Raw genomic sequence first — 20,918 nt, 5'->3', positions numbered from 1 at the left:
TGTAAATGCAGCCCAATATCAAATGATGCTGGAAAGTAGTAGTACAAGGAGGTTGCGATTCTGCTTTATGAAGCAAGCCCAGCTCCCAGAGCTCTCTCCAGACACAGATGGAGCCACCAGAAGGTGGCTGTTCCATGCCACTGGCTCCTGCTTGTCTTGTCACATGTCTCTTTATCTTAGCGTCCTTTATTTACTCGGTTTCTTCCCACTATTACCCTATAGCTGACAAGAGTAGAGTTCTGCTACCAAATCTCCTTATGTATGTAAAATACCAAGTCTGCTAATTTTGCCTTCCCCCCCGCTCCTCCCCGCTCTTCTAGTCTGTTGACGTTGACTGGCCTCCAACCCTGGATGATTAACTTTTCAAGTTGGGACAAGGAAGAAGCGGCTCTGCTGTCAGCAGCTGGTTCCTGAACACCGTGCAGTGGTACAGCTTGGTTGCAAAGTATTTCTGTCCAACATTTGGATCATGTTGATCTGCCAAAGGATATTGTTAACTTTGTATCAACCTTAAACGCTCTGGAACAGGTAGTGTTCATTCAGTCTTCTGGCCTTATTTTAATTTCTTCTGTGCATAGAAAGATTTTGGTAAGCTAATGTATTGATAATGTCTTTTTAAAAAGCAATTAAGGAAAAGACAAATGATGTAACATGCAAATGGTGTAATGCACAAGTACATCAAATATACATTCTGCAGTACTTTCAAATGTTTAGTTAAAAATAACCCTCCCTCAAGCCAGGTTTGGTTTTTTTTCAAACTCTTTTTTTATTGGATGCTACAGCTTTCCTTGCCTGGGTGCAGGTAGCACCGAGTTACCCGAAACCCAGTCCCAACTTGATTCAGAGCGCCGCGCATGCAGGAATTCGCAAGTCAGGGACCTCACCCTGAAGCCAGCAGGAGAGTGCCTGGCCGAGGCAGCGCTCCGCTCCCTGCGCAGGACTGCTTTTTGGTCAGCGTCAGTTTTAGAGATGGGCAAATTTTTTTTCCAAAAGCGAATCAAAGGGAAGAAACAGTTTGCAGGGGAAAACTCTGCACTTAAAACTGAGGTTTTTCTCATTTAAAAACATGAGCAGTGCTTCCTAGAAACAACAGCTGAGGTACTTGAGGCCTCAGCAGCTCTCTGGCCGGGTTACAATCCTCTTCAGGCGCAGGATTTCCCCAGTTGAGTCGCCTTATATAAAAAGATTGGGAACTCCTGGCAGTGGTGCACGATGGAAATAAAAAAGAAAACCAGGAATACCAAGAACCTCAAAGTGCAGGCAAATATAAATATACCAAGGAATGTTAGTATTGAGAGACCAAGACAAGAGATAGAAAGCTTTGATTTAATAGTGTAATACATTTTTTCTAGTACCTTGCCTTGGATGGATGCCCAGAAGAGTTGAACATTGCTTAGGAACTTCCCTGGAATAGGGAAGAGCTGAGGTTTTTTTCTTTGCTTATTTTAAATGTTTTCATACAAAGCACCACCTGTGTCTTTAGGAAAAGCCACTTACGCCTGTATGAAGTTAATCGATTTGGAAAATGCTTCTGCTTACCTGAAGTACAGAAGAGAGTTAACTATTGGCAAAAACTTAAGATTGCAACTTAAGGGCTTTTAAATAATTAACGTTTCAGAAAGAAAGAGAGTAATATTTGCCAAGACAAACCACTGTTTGGGACAGGGAGAGTCACTGAGGTATCTTACCTTCAGTTCAGTGGTGCCAGGACCTTGTAATACTACAGCTGCATGGTAACTTTAGCTGAAGGTTCAAAAAGGTATTAATAAATACATTTTCAAGGAGCTCCTGAAAACTAAAACCCCAAAAATCTTGAAAAATTAGTCTGAATATTATATACTCTGCCTGTCATGGGCTGTCAAAACTTTGTTGTTTTCCTAGTCCACTGTAACGTAAGTATGGTAGTAGTTCAGAAGATCCTGTTTTTCTATCACAAAAATAATAGGAACATGATTCAGACAGCAGTATTTTTTTTTTGTTTTTAATCTAAAAGCTGTTATGAGCAACATATTCCAGGAGTAGTTGTCTCAGATAATCATCTGTACCCAGAAAGGAAGTGTCATGAATGATGGAAAACAAACAAAAGAGAATTTCAGTCTCACATCTATGTGATTTCTTGAAACTCAAAGTGAGCTAAAATATGATCTATAAATTCCATAAACTACGGGGGGGGAAGTGTAAACAGGACTGCACCATGGGCACACCAGCCATGAGGAGAGATGTTCCAAGAAGGAAATCAAGCTAGAAATAAAAAGGGCTCCTGCCACAGCGCAAGGACACTGAAGGTGCACCCATCTGCAGCTCTTGCTGTGCTGCACGTTATCATGGTGACAGTGGAGATCATGGTAAGAATCAAAGTGCAGATCAACAAGACTCTAAAGATTATGCTAAATGTTCCAAGTGTAATCTGTTCTCTATGTGACGTAGAGAGGTCCACCAAAAATTCCCATTTTCTTTTTTTGGGTTTTTTTTGGTGATAAATGTTAAGTATCAAAATGCAGGGGGACAGGACTAATGATGCAAACATCTCTATGGTCTTTAGATATTGTTCAGTGATCATGTGAAAATCTGAAATTGAGAGATGTAATCCGTTACTTCGAACTTTGTTTAAAGTCTGCAGCTTCTAATACAAGGTATAAACACTTTGAACATTTGTAATCTGGAACGAATATTGCAGCAATAATATTAATGTTGTACTTTGGCCTTCATCTTATTTATAAGTACAATACCTGCTTGTGAGTACTCAAACAGGATGTTTTGTGAGAGTAAGATTTAATCTGGTTTGTTGGGCATGTGTGAAAGAAGTAGGTATTTTCTAGCACGTTATGTGAAAAACGCTAAAAAATGAGGTCCAGTGTTCCTTAGCAGCATCCTCCTTTGCTCTGGAAGGACTCAAAGCCATTGTATTCCTCCAAACAACTGCTGGCCTGTAATGCCCCCCTACATTTTATTTGCGTCGGCTTAGCTGCTCCTGGAAAAGTTGTGGCAGTAGCACAGCTCTAGCCAAGCACGAAAGCATCGGTCCGTCCTGCCCCCGAAAAGTCAGTTGCTCTGCCACAAACGATGGCCGAGTGTAGATGAACCTTTACTGCACACATCGCTTTGGGTTTTGTAGTGGCCATCAGTTACTGTGAGCAGAAAATACTCTAAAAAGCCCCCAGGATACGCAACCCAGAACCTACCATCTCCCCTTTCTCTCGCTTTCCTGCGCTGAGAGATGTCATGAATCTGAGAAGGTTGTGGAAGCGGAGTACTTCGTATAACCAGTTTTTTAATTACCAAACCAACTTGTTTACAAAGGAAAACAGAACTTTGTAAATATTTAATTATACAGTAAAAACCAATTGTACTATAAGGAGCTTTCTACGAAGTGAGTAAAATGTTTACATTTAATATACTTAAATTTGAGAACTTCAAAAAAAGAACTGAATAAACAACACATTTCAAGCTTTCTTTGTATTTCTTTGGTCTTTGTTACTTAAGACTGCAGAGGAGCTATGCAGAAGTGAGGAAAACTTGCTTTATAACACAGCAAGTCAATTCACTGCGTTGTGTACCTGGAGTTAGGGGAAGCAGTTTTCCAAACTTTGTATGTTCTACATGTTGTCTAAGGAGCATATTCCATCAGTCCTGCATCCTCGGTGCAATGCGTTCCAGCAGCAGCACCTTACTGCTTTGAACGCAACGAGTGAGTGCAGGTAAGGAGTCATTGCTTTCCTGTACACCACGGAGGGGGTTGTGGAGGTCCTTTCTGCCTGGTGCACAACAAGGCATCTCAAGTGGCTTTTTTTGATTTGGGGGTGTGTTTTTTGTTTGTTTGTTTTTTGTTTTTTGTTTTTTTTAATACATCAGTGTGCTTTTTTTGTTTCTTCTTTCCACAGCAGTTTTATGTTGCCAAACAGTAAAACAATTAGATTCTTAAGCCTTATTTGCCATATAAAACAGCTGTATAACTTAAGAAATACTCATATATTTCTTGCTGTGTTGCTTCTTAAAATAATAAAATAGCACAGCCCTATAAGGCAGAGTAGAGTGTCTTACCTAGCCAGTTACATCCACGCAAGCTGTCACTGAACATCTCGCAACTCAGGCTAAGAATAAAGACTGGGAATCAAGGGGAAGGGAGGAAGTTCTGCCTTCTGATACAGAGTATAGAGGAGTGTGTTTAATTAGTACTGACTGAAATGGCCTTAAGTTATAACAGAGTGCATCTAGATGAGGCTACACTAAGACTGCCTTTGGCTTTGCCCCAAAGCTCTCGTGTGAAGGGGTGGTGGGGAGGCAGGATCTGAGCCACCTTTTGAGCAGTCACTTGCATAGCAGGAAACTGCCAGGATACCTGAGGAAAGAGTAGCTAGGTACTATGGCTCAACGTATTTCTGCAGTTCAAAATAACATACACATCACAGCTACACACACACACACACACACACACACCCCCAACTTCCAGAGAAATAACAGTGTGCTCCATTCCTAAAGCAACAGGGGTTTGTCATTTAAAATAGTGCACTTTGGATGAAGTGCAGAGAAGTCCTTACTTTCTGCTCATTCTTCTGTGCAGTAATTCATTTACCACAGAGCTGGACTATTTAAAAACTCAAACCTTCCGGTCTTTTAAAATATATCTAACAATGACATAGTCATTAAAAAAATTTTAGAGTAAATTTGCCTTCAAAGCAAATGGAGTGTGGTGAAAACATGAAAAATCAATGCGTGATCTTGTTTTAGGAGAAGACTATTTTATACGAAAGAGGGTAAGAAACCTAAACTTTTCAAGTAAGTTGAGTAAAACTTTAACAATATTAGCGAGTCTGAACTAGAGTGCCCATGTGCAGGGGGTTTTTTCCCCCCAATTTCTGTCCTATCAAAATTTAAAGTTAATTTCCATAGCAAAAATAGTTATTTTCCAAACAGTTTTAACCCTGTGAAGCATTTGAAATTTTAACCCTTCTGAAGATGCCAGCTTTTACAGTCCCCAAAGGTAAGCAAGATTTAAGTGTTAACAGTTCCCTTTTCCAACAGTGTAAAAGTACAAGGTACAGAACCCCAAACCCTACTCCCACCTCTCTCCTTTATGGGCACCAGTCTTTGGGCTGCAATAGATAACCTTAAGTTACATCATGAAACTTGCATAGCAATATTCTGAAAGAGAAAGCAGGGACTCCAGAAGGGTGAGTTACTCCTCTTCATCACACAGCTAGCCATCTGAAAAGCTCTACGCACCCGCTTCCAGCCCGGCACTGCTGGCTCAATGGTTATAGTTTTACAGTATGCTATCGAATGGGAAAGACTGATAGAGCTCATCAGCGTGGACACCGTCGGTGTCATAGTACTGGTTATCTGCAATGCTATTCTGATGGTTCGGCATCGGGTTGGCGGATAGTCTTGGTTCGCTTAAAACCTCTTGGTCTATAAAACTGTAAACTGCCGGGTCAGCTAAGTTAGACTGCGCGTTAAAAGGCGCGCTGCTGGGCGCGGCTACGGACGGGCAAGGGGCAGGCACCTGCTGGAGCTGCTGCCTGTGACTGCTCGTGTTTAACACTGGATTATACTTTTCAAAGTTTATACTAGTGCAGGTCATGTCGTCGGTCTCCATGTTCACAATGCTGGCTGCGGAGATGGTGGTGGGATGCACCTGCTGCACGATGCTGTTACTGGCAACGCTCTGCATGTCTGCCGTCGACACCGCCACTGCTCCCATCCCGTTTGTGCTGCTGAAATTCCGGTAGAAGCCCGCATCCTTCTCGTCGGGCCAGTTCAGAGAGCTGTCGTGGAAAGCTGGGAGCGCGCTGCCGCCCTGGACGGCAGACTGAGGCACCTCCACCCCAAAGCTGTTCTGCGGGTGCGCACCGAGCAGGCCGCCGGCTGCAGGGGGGGTGCTGTACAGCTGCTGCCAGCACGCGGACAGCGTGTCTTGCTTCCCTGGCCCCACCTGCGCCGGCGGGGGGGGAATCTGGTTGCAAACAGGGTAGATCTGATTCGCGTGGGCCAGGGTGCCTAACCCTGGCATCATCAGTGTGGATGAAAACATGTTTGGCTCTAGGGAAAGGAAAGACGTGACTGCATTTTAATGCTGTTTTTTGTAGTTTGTTTTAAATTGCAAAAAAGTAAAAGGCAAAGCAAAACCAATGCTATCTTAGTAAGACTGTATGTGCATTTGCACATTCCTACTTGTCTCGCTGCTCTCCAGGGTGGACCCCAGATTTCTGGACAGCAGCAAGACAGCTATGCATCCCCCTCACCCCTCCATGGCAAACACTGAAGGCGACAGCTACGTTTAAGTAAAGAACTGATGGTTTTAGCTCAGATAGTCAAAAATACTGGTATATCTTACAGAAGAAACACTCAGGAGAGCATTAGCATCTCAGGCAAAGCAGAAGGAAGGCCAGCAGCCGAGTGTGCGTTTGAAGGGCTGAGTAGCTGAACACGGAGAAGCATTGGTAGTTATCTAAATTAAGGCTGAAAGCTAGCAACGCCTCGAGATGAAGAAGGTGTAGCCCTCTCCTGTGCAAAGGGGAAGCTCCAGTGGGGCTGAGGCTTTGAGAAGCATCTGGAGGAGGGAAAGGAAGAGACGGGTGCCACCGCTGCCCTGGGCACTGCAGTGCCCCCCTGAGAAAGCTCCAGCCCTTCCCCACAGCAATCGGACACGATTTCTTTCAAACCACCGTTGGATTGCAAGTGAAAACCTACCTTTCTTAATCAGCTTCCCTTCGGTGACAGCAGGGAACGGAGCTACTTTGGGCCTCTCTGTCGCGTTCGATCCTGCGGTGGAGGAAAGCATGAGCCTACACTGAATGTTTGCTCTTACATAAAATAACTCCATCTAAATGGAAGTTCACTCAAACAAGAAAAAGACAAATAACTTCCTTACCACAGTCCTGTATGAGCTTTTGCCAAGCCAACGTTGATCTTTGCCTTTTTGCTTTGTTGCCATATGGATCTACAGAGAAAGGAGCGGAAGGGAAAAGTTTGACATTTCTCTTTGATGTAATTAGTAGTAAAGGAACTTTCTAAAACTTATACTAGTGGCACCTAATTGTAGTGAGATATATTTAAAGAAAGATATTTCAGACATGACAGCACTAACAAACCAAGACAGCATTATTAACTGTGATTCTTGATACTCTCATTGAAAGAGGGAACAAACTGACTAGTGTTAACTTCTAAAAAGCGAAAAGTCCACTTGATAGAAGTAGTGTTGTAGAATTTTTACTAATTAAGCTACTGTTCATTATCAACACAAGTTCTGCACTGATAGTGGCTTTTCAGAAACTCAACCGATTGGGAACCATACCCTTTTCATCTGGTAGATATCTGAAATCCATAGGTTCACTGACTTCCTGGTCTGAAGGTCTTCGCAGCTGCATCTTCACCGTGACGGGCTCAGTGATGTCTTTGAGAAACGGTGGCGTTCTGAACACAATTGCAACTTGACGGTGAACGTCAGCTTGTGAGAAGGAACCTTTGGCCTCCCAGTTGTCCAAGACAAATCTGACTTCTATGTCATCTGGTCCATTAGAAACAGAAGATGCTTGTTAAGCTGAAAAACTGAAAACTTGGAGCAGAAAAAAAGGGAAAAGGGGAATAAAGAAAGGAGTCGGGCTCAGAATTCAGATGCCAAGTAAATGGCTCGACTTTAAAGGCACTGAGTGTCTTTCAGAGGTGCTGAGAGCCCTTGAACCTGGAAGCTATTCTGCCCAGCTGTAACACCAAACCACTTAGACGGGAGTGTGGTGAAGAGCTTCACTTCCCCAGCTAGGAAGTGATAGTGTCAGCCATGTGGGACAAAAGAAGAGAAAAAAACCTAGTCAAGATTACCCTTCTGAACTTTGTCACACAGTAGAAATATTTCGTCTCCTCCTTTTACACTTCCACAGTTCTTGTTCACACGACAAATTCTCAGTTCTGCAGTGTTGGGAGCTCCTGGAAACAAACAGGAAAACTGGATGATAAAGAATTACTGAAACTGTCACTGTTGAAGATGAGGGTGCTGGGGGTTAAGGTATGTGAAGGGAAGGCAAAAGCTGGAGGGGTGTGACATCCCAAAATTCAGATGGAACGAGTCGCGCCCTACAGGAAACTCGGGAGCAAGGCTTGACGTTCCATGATCCTACAGCTCTCAGCCGCTCATCTCCAAAGACAAGATACCAGTGCAGCTGTGCCACTCACTCTCTAACTATTCTAGAGCAGCCCCAGAATACTTCCCTGAATGATGTGACTGCGCGTGGCACTGCTGCCTTTCAAGCTGTACGATTCAAAGCACTTCTCTGAGTGACTGATTACCTGTTACAGTCATGCTTCTCCGCAAAAAGCTGGGCTAGCCAGTCAAGAAAATTCCCCTCTCCGAGTATCCGGGGGTAGTTTTATGCACAGGCATACTTGCCCATCGTGCCTCTCCTCTGTTACCCTCTCAAGGTGCCTGAGCACCAGGTCTAGGAGCCTAACTTTCATGCCTTTACTCAAGGTAACAGGTTTTACCCCAAAACGTTCACATGTCAGCTCCAGGCTGTGGCTGTGCACGGACAGCGCTCATGACAGTTAGGGATGGAGAGCTGCCCCCTGCACAGTTTGCGTAGCACTGTAGCTCACAGTAAGTTCATGCACACACAACAGGCAACTCACGCAGGATGGAGACACGCACCGCCTGACGCGTCCGGCCCCGTTCACTACCTGCAGCTTTCCCGCAGGGAGCATGCCGACAGAGCACCGCAAGAAAGAACAGCCCCCGGGAGCTCGGTGGGCACCTTACCATTTATTTCAAAGGGCACTGATGTCACAGTGTAGTGATGCAGAAGTAACAAAGAACCAAAAAAAAAAAAAAAGCCAGGACAGAAAAACTCTCTCTAGAATTTCAAGTTCACCCCCTGTGCCTATATGCTCTGTTGATACTTCTAAATATGTGAGAAGATACCGATTTTAAGACCCCGTCTTCACTTAACGCACGAAGCAACTGATGATACTTTCTCTGCTGCTGTCTGTGACCATATTCACAGTTTACTGAGCTACTGCACCTTCTTCCACCCCTCCAATCCCCACAGAACAAAACTACACTGTGCCATGACATTCTCTGATCTTCTTACATCAACACGTTGACTCCAAATGTATTTAAAATGCCCGGAATGATCCAGCTGCTGCTGCTTTACGAGCCAGAAACCAATCCTCCTACCGCCACAGCAGTGCGATGTTCCACCGCCATGCGCTCCCCATTCCAGGCACAGAGATGACGTACAAAACCAAAGCTTATGGAGTCACCCTCAAAAAACAGAAGGGGGGCAGGGAGGGTGTGGGATACCTACTTCAGGCTCTCCGCTGGAGTCAATTCCTGCCCAATCTTTCACGGTACTGTACAGGTACATCGTAGCACGGCGCAGACTATGCTTAAAACAGAGCTCCTGGTAACCTCAGGCCAGAGCCCAATTACGTAGTTACTATCTGCAGCTATTACTATCATTAGGAGAAGCAGGTGCTACAGCCTCTTTACTACATGCCACATGCCACTTGATTTGCTGAATGAATCAGAAACTTTGAAGGCAGGGGAAACAAAACAAACCCAGAAACAGCACAGGATCATATGACTGACAGTATCATCGTGCGATTTTCACAGGAAGGGTAAATTAAGAATGGCAAGGAGAAGCCTAATTTTACCTTTGTTTCACTTCTGTGTGCTTTGAATGGCACTTGGCGTCCTTTTAACAGGTTTGGGGGAAGGTCTAGGCTGGACTTCCGTCATTCGTTTTTTAGGCAAAGAATTCAGAAGAGGAAACAGAGAGACACAGATGTCAGCAGGCTTTGATGCTCTGCTCTGCTGTCAGCCCCGGTGCCAGGCAGGACCGCGGAGCGGGACCCCAGCCTCAGCAGGAGATGTTCCCTGCGGCCCCTCTCGCAGTGCCGCTTCGCATCTCTCCCCCCATGCACGCCCTCCCCTCCCCGTCGCCTGTCTCCTGCGCAATTCCTGTTCCTCGCTCCCCAAAAGCGCATCCCTGGTAACAAATCCCTAGAAAAATGAGCTGCCCGCCAAAAACCACATCGCTTTCAACACCAGCAGAACAACATATTCTCCCTAACCTCATCTCTCAGAAACAGTAAGCTGCTTTATCCGACTCTTCCCAAGAGTTTTCAGTGCAGTAAGATACTCAACTTGGGAAATTTCCGTTCAAAACCAGTTAACAGTACAGGCAAAGGAAAACAGAAGCTGCCTGTAATACTGAATTTTATACACTTGCAGTTGTCTGCGTGTTATTCTTATGTGTTTCTACTATCCAAAGCAGGTCAAGACTATGAAAATATTACAAAGGGAAAAAAAAATATTAGATTTAAAATGTGCAAGCTGATTTTCAGAAAAGCTCTGCATGCCTTTTTGCCCCCGATCTGAACAGATCTGCAAAAGCTCAAAATCTAACAGCCTAGGATTTCCAAAGCCTAGTGTACTGCACAATTTTATGTTATCTAAAGTTACAACCTGACCTTACCCCAGTTCGGTACGACAGAGCAGGTTCGGAGAGGCTAACATTTTAAAAAGAAATTCAGATCCGAAACTGCTGTCCCAAACAAGAGCAGCATAACGTTCACAATTTGTGGTTGCAGTTACGCACCGTTTTATTTACACTATAGGTGTCTAAAATCCTCCACGTAACGTAGCAGCGGTGTATCAGGAGCTGCCCACATACACCCACACCAAAAAACCAAGCTTTCCCCACCACACAGCTATCTGTCACTTCAGCAGCTTAGCAAAGACTGACGTCAATCAACATAGACAAGTAATCATGATTTGGCACATTTCTAAATAGCATCCGAGGCGTAGCTGCAAGTCTCATACATCAATTTTATGTCATCCCCAAGTACTTCAGTACTACGAGGGTTCTCAATAACAATGCACACAGTCCCAGCTTCTAGAGAATGCTCTAAAATATACTCTAAGAATACCAAAACCACCCGAGTCCATATTCAACGCTTTCATAGTGGTTAGGCCCACATCAACTTTATAAACGCAGACCTCACTTTATTCAATAGTTTCTGCTAAAGTAATGACTTCAATACTTAGCATGGAAACACTTTCACTGCAGAAGTAAAAAACACTGCCACAAAGTTTTCAAGGATTAAAAGTTCTTCTGCTATTCTGCTCAGGGAGAGAAGTCCAGCACACGCTGAGGGCTAAAATCCTCAGCAGCCATCACCTGCCAAAGCCATACAGAAGTCCAGTTTTGCGGAATGTGGAAAACAGTGCCAAGAAGGGGGGTTGCACGTACTTCTGCACCCTCCCAGAGCACGATCAAACGTTCCCCCATTCCCTGCCTCCACACTGAAAACAACAGCCGGCCGGGATACAAAAGGGGTACAGACAAGCGTTAAGACAGTTTCCCACTGGGATAAATCTCTGTCTCGAGCCCTGTTCCAGAGCCCTCGCAAGGCAAAGGCAAGGCTCCTCGTAGGTGTAACAGGCTTCGGAGGACAGCCTTGGGCAGCAGATCGCTCTTACAGCCGCCCATCTTGCTACCCTTTACCTGAATCCCTCGGCACATCAGGAGCAGGCCTTTCCTTGCAGTCATTGCTGTGATATATGACCGAGGGCTGAAAAAACACCGGTGTGCGAGTCCACAGATGCGATGGACAATTCTTACTCTGGTTGGCCAATGCTTCACCCTGGGATCATCCTTTGAGTACGTGCTCACTGACTTGCCACGCATTAGACATGCATCTGCAAGTCCCAAGCCACAGAAGTGACCCAGAAGACTGGCACAGAGCTCAAAAACTGGCCTAGCATTTTTCATCCCAAGGAAAAGAAAAAACAAAAACAAACAAAAAACAAACCCACAATTGACCGAATAGGTACTTACTGTTGTCATAGATCGGGTTGGAAATCAAAGGAGGAAGAGCTAACGTGTAGTTGCCATGTTCGTCAGGGAGGAAAGCTTGGAAGCAGAGGCGGACGACATTGAGATCATACTCGTCGATGTTGTGCAGCTGTTCTTCAGGCACTGAACAGCAGAAGGAAAGACAAGACTAAGGATTAGTCATCAAAACCAGCAGTAGTTCTTTGACAAACCGGGGACGAATCTCCACCGATGGAAGCAAAGGCGTTGCCAAGCCAGGCGAAACGTGCCCGTGGTCCCTGCTAGCTTTGCAGGGGCTGCCTGAGTAAATTCCCTGGACACAACAAACGATAGAGAAGCCGCTAATGCTTCCCCTTCATCAAACAAGGCTAAACTGTCCTAGTTCTGCAGCTGTTTCTGGCGTCTGGTTTCCTCACCGTGCCTGCCGGACCAGTTTCATACATCTATAGTTTAAAAGTCGTTCCCTGGATGTGTTTCTCTCTTGTTTGTGCACGATAAATTTCACAAAATTAATGCTGCTGCCGAAGAGAAATATTTCAGTACGAAGATGTCCTAGGACCTAGCTGAACATTTTCCATGGCAGTGAAAGACTTGCGCTACGTGGTACCGTTATTTCTCTCTAGAAACTGAGGCAGAAAAATAATCAGAAGGCAGTTCTTGGGGCAAGGACAAAGCTGAAACAACAGAAACCATCCCCAGCCCCACCACCCCCCTACCTGCATCGCTTCTGTACCTTTGAGAACAGTGCTCAGCGGCGTCACTATGGTACGATTTCGTAATACAAGCGGCGAAGCCTTGCTGGAAAGGACCCGTTTCCTTACATATTCCTCCCGGCGTAAAACACAGGAAACGCAGAACCCGAGATCAGCATTTCCATTGTGTTTGCTCTCATTTTAATTTCAAGACACAGGACCTGGGATCCCATCACTGAACGTTTCGGGTACCCCTTGCTTAATGGGTGACTCTGGGAAAAGCAGCCCTCTCTGAATGTGATGTGTTCCTTCGAGGTCTGACATTAAACTGTTATGCTGACATTCAACGCTAGCAAAATGAGAAACTGATTTAATTCCATGGCGCTCTTTTCCAAGATAGTTCAAAGCAGCAGTTCAGCATAGTTCAGCTACTCCTTGCAACTGCCTACAGCAAACGTGGCAAGTCAACAGATCACAACCTCTCGAGTTCAGTCCTTCCCCTGCCCTTTCAGAGGCCTCTTGCAAGAACACGAGATTAAACGTGGCTGCAATGAGAAGTCTGGGGATCCCACTGTACTGATTAGATTGCGATACTCTGACCTTTAACGTTTATCACCAGGTTGGTCTCCACCCTGCCGTGAGTGAGATTCCACAATGCCCACTTGAAAGATTTCTTCCTTTTGCCTTTTGATCGTGTGAAATAACAAATGCACTGAGCTCAGAGTACTTTCCACTGGCATTTTTAGTCTTTCTTGTGCTCTGAATATCTCAGTTTCTCCTGGTCTCTCCTGCAGAGAGAACTCAAGTCACCGCTCCCTTTTACAAGCCCATGATCTGCAATATTTCAAGCAAATACACCAGCAAGTACAAAACCAAGCAGCAACTACGTATGTAGCTTCAGAAATGGTGGGGCCCAGGGCAGTCCTGCCAGCCTGCGCTTTGCAGGTTGGTGGCTGGCTGTATTACCAGGTACACAAAGTTTTATGATTTAATGCACTTCACTAGTTGACCTGCTAACTTAATAAAACAGGATCTTTGGAAAACAGGTTTGGAACAGACGGCTCTTCAGCCTCACTCAGATTTGGCAGGCTCCACAGCCCAACTGCCTCTTGATACAGCCTGATCTGGAGAATTAAAAAAGAAAAGTGCATTCTGCAGATTGCGCCTTGCAGAAGGGATAACCAGGAGGGCACTGCCACCTTGCTCCCAGCAGCTCAGGTGAGTCTAATCCATGCTGGCATCACAGCCAGCCAATCAAATTCAATTCAATTGAGCACCGAGATGAAATACCTTTGTCTAAGCCAGCTCCCTGTAGGTAGAAGCCAAGCACAAAATGTGGATTTGGCTTTTGATTCTGAACGAGAAGCGAGGACTGTGTTGTGCAAGTCTCTCTCTCACACGGTACAGCAGCACCAGCCCTGCGCCACACTTTCCACAGGCGCAGCAGCCTCTTTCTCAGAAACAAATAATAGCAGACTTACAGCTTGAAAGCACTCTATAAATACATACTAGATACGGAGGAAATTAGTAATGCTAATGTTCAAATAACATCATTTCCTACGCTACAAACTTTTGCAAATTCCCAATAAATCTGTTTAACCAACCTGACACAGGAAAGATGTGGTGTGCCAATAATTGCAAAGAACAGAGCTGTGGCGTACAGCTCATTGGATTACAGCAAAAAACACTGCTCCTGCTTTGCATGTTCTTATAAATGATTTAATACAATTTTTAAAAATCTGTAGTTTGAAAGAGGAAGTGTTCAGTCAAGAGCGATTCCTCTTGGGCTATTTTTAACAAGATGAGAAGAACGTAGCAGCAAGAAAGGAGAACAAGACAGCTGCAACTCCCATCTTGTGATGACATACTTAAAAAAATACAAGGCAAGATTCCATGTTCATATACAGAAGCGCACAGCTTTCATCAATTCCAAAACATGTTTAATTCCCACCTAAAAGACAATCATCCAAACAAAATAAAATGTTGTTATTTTTAACAAACGTCTCATTCTGCTCCCTCTGAAGTCAATTTGAGAGCAGCCACTAAGTGGAATGGATGCTGACCTGAAGAATATTAAAAGCAAACAAAAACGAGGCAGACAAACACACTGACTAATGCCTGGAGTATGGCCGTACGGAGGATGGTCGTGTCAGTCAGTGTTACTTCACCAACTTCTCTACAGAAGGACAACAGACAGGGTTAAACCTGACAAACCTGAAGTTATTAAAGTTAAGAAATGCTGTTGAAGATTTTGGGAACAGTAAGTCCCGGAGAAGAGAAGCAGGCACTCGCTCCATCAGCCTGTGCAAACTCTGCACCAGCAGCCCTACCGAAACCAGTGACGTTACACACGTGAAGCAAAAAACGTCGCACAAGGCAGAGTGTTGGGAGCAGATACGGTAAAAAAAGGCTCGAACCCGACGTGAATAAAAGGAAGAGGTACTCTGGGTTTGGCAGGAGTCCAGCTTCCTCTTCTGACTGCTTCTCGCTGTGTGGTACTACACCTTACCATCTCCCTAGGAGTCCAACCAACAATCTCTGCTTGTCCCTGTGATGGCCCAATCTAATAAACTAGCCTTGCCCTGGCAGAAATTCGTTGTCCATAGTTATCTGTGCAAACAGGAGTAGATGAAGGAATGCTAGTAAGTGGAGCTCCTTTACAAGGAGGAGAGCTTTCAAAAGTAACACTTAGCAACTCAAAGCACAAAAAAACCCCAACTATTTTCAAGAAGAATTAAAATTCTAAGGTAAATATGGGGCATGATGCCAAAAGCCCCATAAAAACACCACGGGCACAATGGTAAAAGAAAACTAACCAAGACTCTGGCACCAGGATTTTAAAAGCGGTACCTAGAGCTGGACCTGGGGGGTATCAGCTGTTTGCCCTGAAAGGGGCTACGGGGACTAGCAAATCCTTTCTTTGTAAATCCGTGTAGAACTCTTCTGAAAGAAACACCAATGCTCCAACTGAAAAAAAAGAATGACCTTTGAAATAATTCTCTAATCCATTATCCGTTAACATGGGAAGAGACCGACACTGTCCCAGTGTGGGCAGAGAAACACACCCCCCCAAGCTACACTGTGAACTCCTTCCATCCCCAGCAGCTCACACCACGCAGGCACTGGGCTCGGCTCCGTCTCAGATGTTTCTGTCACTGAAGCCCAGAGATGCCCTGCTGGGTTTCTGCCAAATCAGAGAACTTCTGGGATTTTCTTCTGTAACACAAAACTGGGGACTTCCTGGGTCCAGCCCACCAACGTGCAATTCCAACTCGGCACAAAGTTCAAGATGCAGATAATATCAAGCCTCCTCTTTGTTCCTATTTATTTATTTCTCATGTTTTTTACTATTTTAACAGTCTTCAACAGCCAGAAAGGCCAATAAAATACCATTCATCTGTCAAATTTTACTGGGGGATTAAGGGCTCTGAAGTTTACTCATAAGGTGATGCTACAGGGAAAGTGAAAGTTTATTCTGAACACTGAAGAGAAATGATGAAGTGTTTGTATTTTTTCACTGATAACACGATACCCGATTAAATCGCAGATTCCTCACGTACAGCCCTCCACCCAGCTTCTAGACCGATGATGTCAGAAACTTCTGGAGTGGGTGGAGTTGGAGGTACTTTAGCATCTAAACTTAACCTGCACGGAAACTTCCAGGGCAAATGATGTGGTGTGACACATTCAGAGAGGACTCTGCTGAAAACACCAGCTTCCCCTGCAAAGGGACATCTTGTGACCTTCCCTCCTCAGCCAGGGGCTGCGGGGGGAACGCTAGACCTCAAACAAAGAGAATGACCTCCCACAGACACTTCACCACTGAGACCGCTCGGGAACACACATCATTAATAATCACGATGAGCTGTATTCTGCCTTTTCTCTTACGCAGATGACGAGGTTTAATTTGGGGATAGGCTGGATGCTCAGTGTCATTTCAGCGATGACACAGAGCTGGCCTGCCTCGAGCGTTTTGCTCCTGGAGCACAAAGATCCCCCCCTTAGCCCCGGCACGACTGGGGGGTCTAACTCTGTCTGCGCCAGAGGTCTTTCTGTGAAAGGCTGGCTCTGCCCGCCCTTCCGTGGCCAGCACTGCTCTTACACTGGGCCTGGCGCTCACGTGGTGAATCAGACCAAGGAACTGGCCTGGCTCACCACTAACCTGCCAGAAGAAAAGAGGAAACGGCTTGTTTTCAGGCAGCCTGTTCCCACGACCGCTAGCCCTGGTGCACGGGGCAGGGTGGAAGCAGGCACACGCAGAGCGAGGGGGGGCTGCCCCTTCCAGCGCTGCTCCCCATTTAGGCCAGGATCAACCAGGCAGGGAAACGGGGTCCGAGCCAAAGGTTCCTCCCTGTGTAGCGCCTGGGAGGTGCATTTTGCATCCCGTTTATGCCCCCCCAGCCCATGGCCTCGCCGCAGCGGTGGCTGCGTGGCCGCAGGGCAGCTAGCCTTAGGAAGGACCTGCAGCACGTACTAAACTGCCCAGGCGTTTGAGCGGTGACTGCTGCCACCGAACGCCACGCAGCCAGAAAGGACCTGGCCAGCTAGTTCAACGCTACAGCAGCGGTTCCTAAGTGAACTACAAATCGTACAGGTACAAAGGAAGGAGCAGATGTGCTGCTATGCTATTTGTCCCTTGCTGTCAAAAGCAGAATATTGTGCTCGCTCTGTAGCTGGGCTCCAGCACCTGGACACAGTGCTGGATGACAGGCCAGGCTGTTCAGCTACACATCCAGAGGCAAAAATACCATCTACTAGCACCTGCTGAGAGGTAGAAGCTGGGAACAAGGGGAAGGAAAGGACCATGGCAGCATATGTTTCTTCTGCCAATACACCCATGCCTGCTTTATACCTCTGTGATCCACAAAGAGGTAAGTTCCAACCAATTCTGCAGAAGAAAGAAACATTTGCACATACCTATACACAGAACATGCATCAGTGACTATCAATAATTTTTAAAAAAAGCATTCTGAGGGCTGATTAATGCAAAAGACTGTAAAACTCTGATGCTAACTTCCAGTGACCGAATGCCTAAACTACCATGGTTGTGTTTCCCTGCTTTACCAAGAAAAGAAACGCAGGGAAGATGAACGGCCTAGCCTCATACAAAAGCCAAGGGAAGAACTGCGAATACAAATTCAAACTTTTGAAACTCAGTCCTTTTTTTGTCTAGGCAATGTTACTCTTGAATCTGGGTTCTTTTCCCAAGTTCAGTCTGAAAAATGTAAAATCGGAACAGATTTAAGCAGATCTATCCATCAGCCTCTGCACATTTCTAGCGCGTTTTTAGCAGTTTGTTTACAGTACAGGAAAGAAAAAAGCGCAGCATTTTTCGCATCTCTACTTGGCAACGTTCCTTTTCATTTTTATTTGAAAAGGGGCTGTCCTTTAGGTTAACATTCACATTTCAGCATAAACAGCAAGAAGCATTTGCATGAGGTACAAAAGAGGCTTTCCAAAAGTAAAACTAACATCACCTTACAATCAGGACATTTAGCTTTCCACACATGGATTTGCTCTGTGCTTCTCAAAAAGCTGGCAGCTCTCACTTTTTTCAATCTCTCACAAGATTTTAGCTGGGGGTGCTGCTGTTACACATTTGTTTTAATTTAAGGACAGAAGTGCAACATCCCATGCACTCATTACAGGGATGCTTTCCACTTCAAGCTATTCCCAGCTCCCAAATTCTTGCTAAGAGTCTTCACTGGGTTCATAATATTTTGTTTATTTGCTCACATAATCACGGCCCACCAAGCCCCCCAACAATGCAGGGGCTGTCCTGTGGCGAGCGGCCGGAGAGAGGGATCCCGGTGACCGCGGCTGGCGTGGGTGAGTGGCGTCAGAGGGGGGGGTGGGGGGGTGGTCTCAGGAGCGCAGCCGTGCCAGGGCCAGCACGGGAAGCTGTGGGGAGGGTGACCGCGCGTGGGCAGGAAGCGAGTGTGACTGGTGTGGGGACGAGCCCGGGCGCAGCGCGGGGGCGTGCAGGGGTGGCGTGGAGACTGTGACGAGTGCGAAGCCGACGCGGGGTCAGCTGCTCGCGGGCGGAAAGGGGAAACGGCAAAGGAAAGACTGCGGAGGCAAACGGAGCAGAATTAGTTGTGGGGTACAGGGGCGAGCCTGCAAGTGAATTAAATGCTTATTAGCAAGAGCAATTACAAAGGAACAGGAACCTGAAGCGTATGTCAAGCTCCAGGGGAAGCCTATTCGTGCCCTCTCTTCTAACTGCCTGAAATCTGGCCATCCTCCAGGGCTCTCACTCCAAGACAAGCCTAGGGTTTTCATGCTGCCATCCATTCACCTAGAAAAAGCTTAGTCCTCTGGAATACCATACCAAGTACGGTTTCCCCCTAAATTTAAAGAACACATTTAGGGCTTTTCCTCATCGATAATTAACTTGAGTTGTTATTAACTCAATTGTTGTCTCTATGTCAAGTCACACCCACCCACAAAAAGCTCTTAACTGAAGACTGGCTCTTCTTTTAATTTGAGTTGGCTGTACATCAGACAGTACATGGGAAGACAAGGATATGGCACAACTCAACAGCTACTAAAAGAAAACAAACACCCTAGAAAGCAGACATGGACCAGCTCCGCTGGAGGAGTAACTCCGCTCCTTCGATGCTGCGCTATTTATATCATCATCGTGCCAAGGAGTCCTAGTTACAACCACCGCACACCACTTCCCTGGCACGCTCAGGGATGAGACAAGAGAGATTTCTAGAATCATTTAGCTTATTAATGGACAAAAATATATGGGATGCACCTCATGAACGCAACGGATTACAAACATATCCAGGGATGGTGTGGGAACAGCAATTCTCTCTCAAACAAGGCTAACCCAAGAGGAGCGACCCAAGCGCAAGGCATCTGTCTGCATCCTAGCGAACGCACACGATCCGTACAGCCTGTACTGAACTTGGCAAAGGATAAACATTGCCAGCTAATAGTGGGGAATTCTCGGTGAAACAGCCTTACAGGTACGCTTGCAGCATGACTCATGCAGACAGCTCCAACCAGGCACACGGCATGGCCTGCAAACACCGACTCCTGATCATCCAGGCGTTCAGAGGCAGACATCAGTTGCTTCAACAGGATAGGCAAGAGTGTTGGAGAAAACAATCTTCAAACCCACACACCTCAACCAAGCAACTTCCTACTGCTGCCAATTATGACCCTTATTCGGTACGTGTCTGTATTGTACACTGGAAGACACGGCGGAGGGATGACAGCCCCAGAGAATCTGCGTTAAGGGCTCGCTCTCCCTTTGCCATCCCAGTTGCCTGTGGTACCTGTGCTTCCCTGGAAGACGATGGCCCCTTTACACAAGGAACTTTGGAACATGACTTCACGGCCCCACGCCTTGCTGCTACTTCATCCCTTACTGCCAAGTAACACATACACTGGCAGGCTGGAGGCGTTTTGCATCTGTTCATAGGGTCAATACTGAACCTCTGCCCTGAAAGGAGACTCGGGACAGGGACTATCTGACTGTTCCAGATGAAGGTGGGAAAGAAAAAGTAAAACCAACCATCACACAAACACCCTGAAGGCTAGTTTTCAGCTCCATGAGATTTCTTTTATGATAGTGTTACTCATTTCTTGTGTGACCAACTCGCGACCTGCTTACAGGATGCACTTAACTCCGAAATGTCTCCAAATAAAACAGCCAGATGCCTTTCTGAAGGCACATAAATCAAGCACAATGCAGGACTGGTACGACACAGCCTGTGCAATCCTGGAGAACGTAATGATACTCTTCTGACCTTAAAAAACAAACTGAATCCATACAAAAAACTCCCAATCTTATCAAGCAGCGAACATTACGGTGACTGCTGCTAATGCAACCCTCTTTTGATCAACCAAGTACACCTGTAAAAATATTTCTGTCACCCAATCCCGTTTTATTAGACCTTGGTCCTACGCTTTTCTGGGCTCTGCCTAGCGTGGGACTGCCCTGGAGCAGCTGGAGGCCATTCTGAAGCAGCTCTGCTTTGTGCTGACATGCTACCAAGTGCCGAAAGGCAATTACGCAGGCTGGGGATTGCCAGCGGCCCCTTCTCGGCACAGCCCCTGCCCAGAGCGGGGTGCTGCCCTGTGTGTCACCCACGCCAGGCTCTCCCCTGCTGCCAGGGCAGGGCTGTCATCTCCTCCGCTGCTGGACTGGTGGAAAGCAGCCCAGGATCTGCCCTGATGCTCCAAGCACAACCTGCCGTAATTGCCCAAAAACGGGTAGTGAATTTGGAGTTACGTGCCAACCATTGTAAAAATCTGCTGCCAAATTATTTTAGTTAAACACTGCTTCACTACTACACCCAGCAGTGCTAGGAACAGAGCTAACTATGTGGCCTCTTAAAGTTTCTTTGGCAAAACCCATGCACAAACAGGGATTTTATCA

At 46.0% G+C, this 20,918-nt stretch overlaps 2 protein-coding genes across 2 annotated transcripts in view; one reads left to right on the top strand and one right to left on the bottom strand.

Annotated features, from left to right (window-relative positions):
* The window catches only part of PUS10 (pseudouridine synthase 10), a 36,702-nt gene extending 33,250 nt beyond the window's left edge, over positions 1-3,452 (top strand). Inside the window, exon 18 of the mRNA XM_055726163.1 lies at positions 321-3,452. Coding sequence (XP_055582138.1) covers positions 321-359 — 39 coding nt within the window. The 3' untranslated portion in view covers positions 360-3,452. The remainder of the gene's footprint in view (positions 1-320) is intronic.
* The window catches only part of REL (REL proto-oncogene, NF-kB subunit), a 32,470-nt gene continuing 14,803 nt past the window's right edge, over positions 3,252-20,918 (bottom strand). The window contains exons 5-10 of the mRNA XM_055726162.1: positions 11,835-11,975; positions 7,819-7,923; positions 7,295-7,507; positions 6,872-6,940; positions 6,691-6,762; positions 3,252-6,039 (exon numbers count right to left, since the gene is read on the bottom strand). Coding sequence (XP_055582137.1) covers positions 5,264-6,039; positions 6,691-6,762; positions 6,872-6,940; positions 7,295-7,507; positions 7,819-7,923; positions 11,835-11,975 — 1,376 coding nt within the window. The 3' untranslated portion in view covers positions 3,252-5,263. The remainder of the gene's footprint in view (positions 6,040-6,690; positions 6,763-6,871; positions 6,941-7,294; positions 7,508-7,818; positions 7,924-11,834; positions 11,976-20,918) is intronic.

The sequence above is a fragment of the Falco cherrug genome, chromosome 13 (assembly GCF_023634085.1).
Source record: "Falco cherrug isolate bFalChe1 chromosome 13, bFalChe1.pri, whole genome shotgun sequence".
Taxonomy (NCBI): Eukaryota; Metazoa; Chordata; class Aves; order Falconiformes; family Falconidae; genus Falco; species Falco cherrug.
Note: the sequence above shows the minus strand (reverse complement) of the source record. Positions and strands in the feature narration are given on the sequence as shown.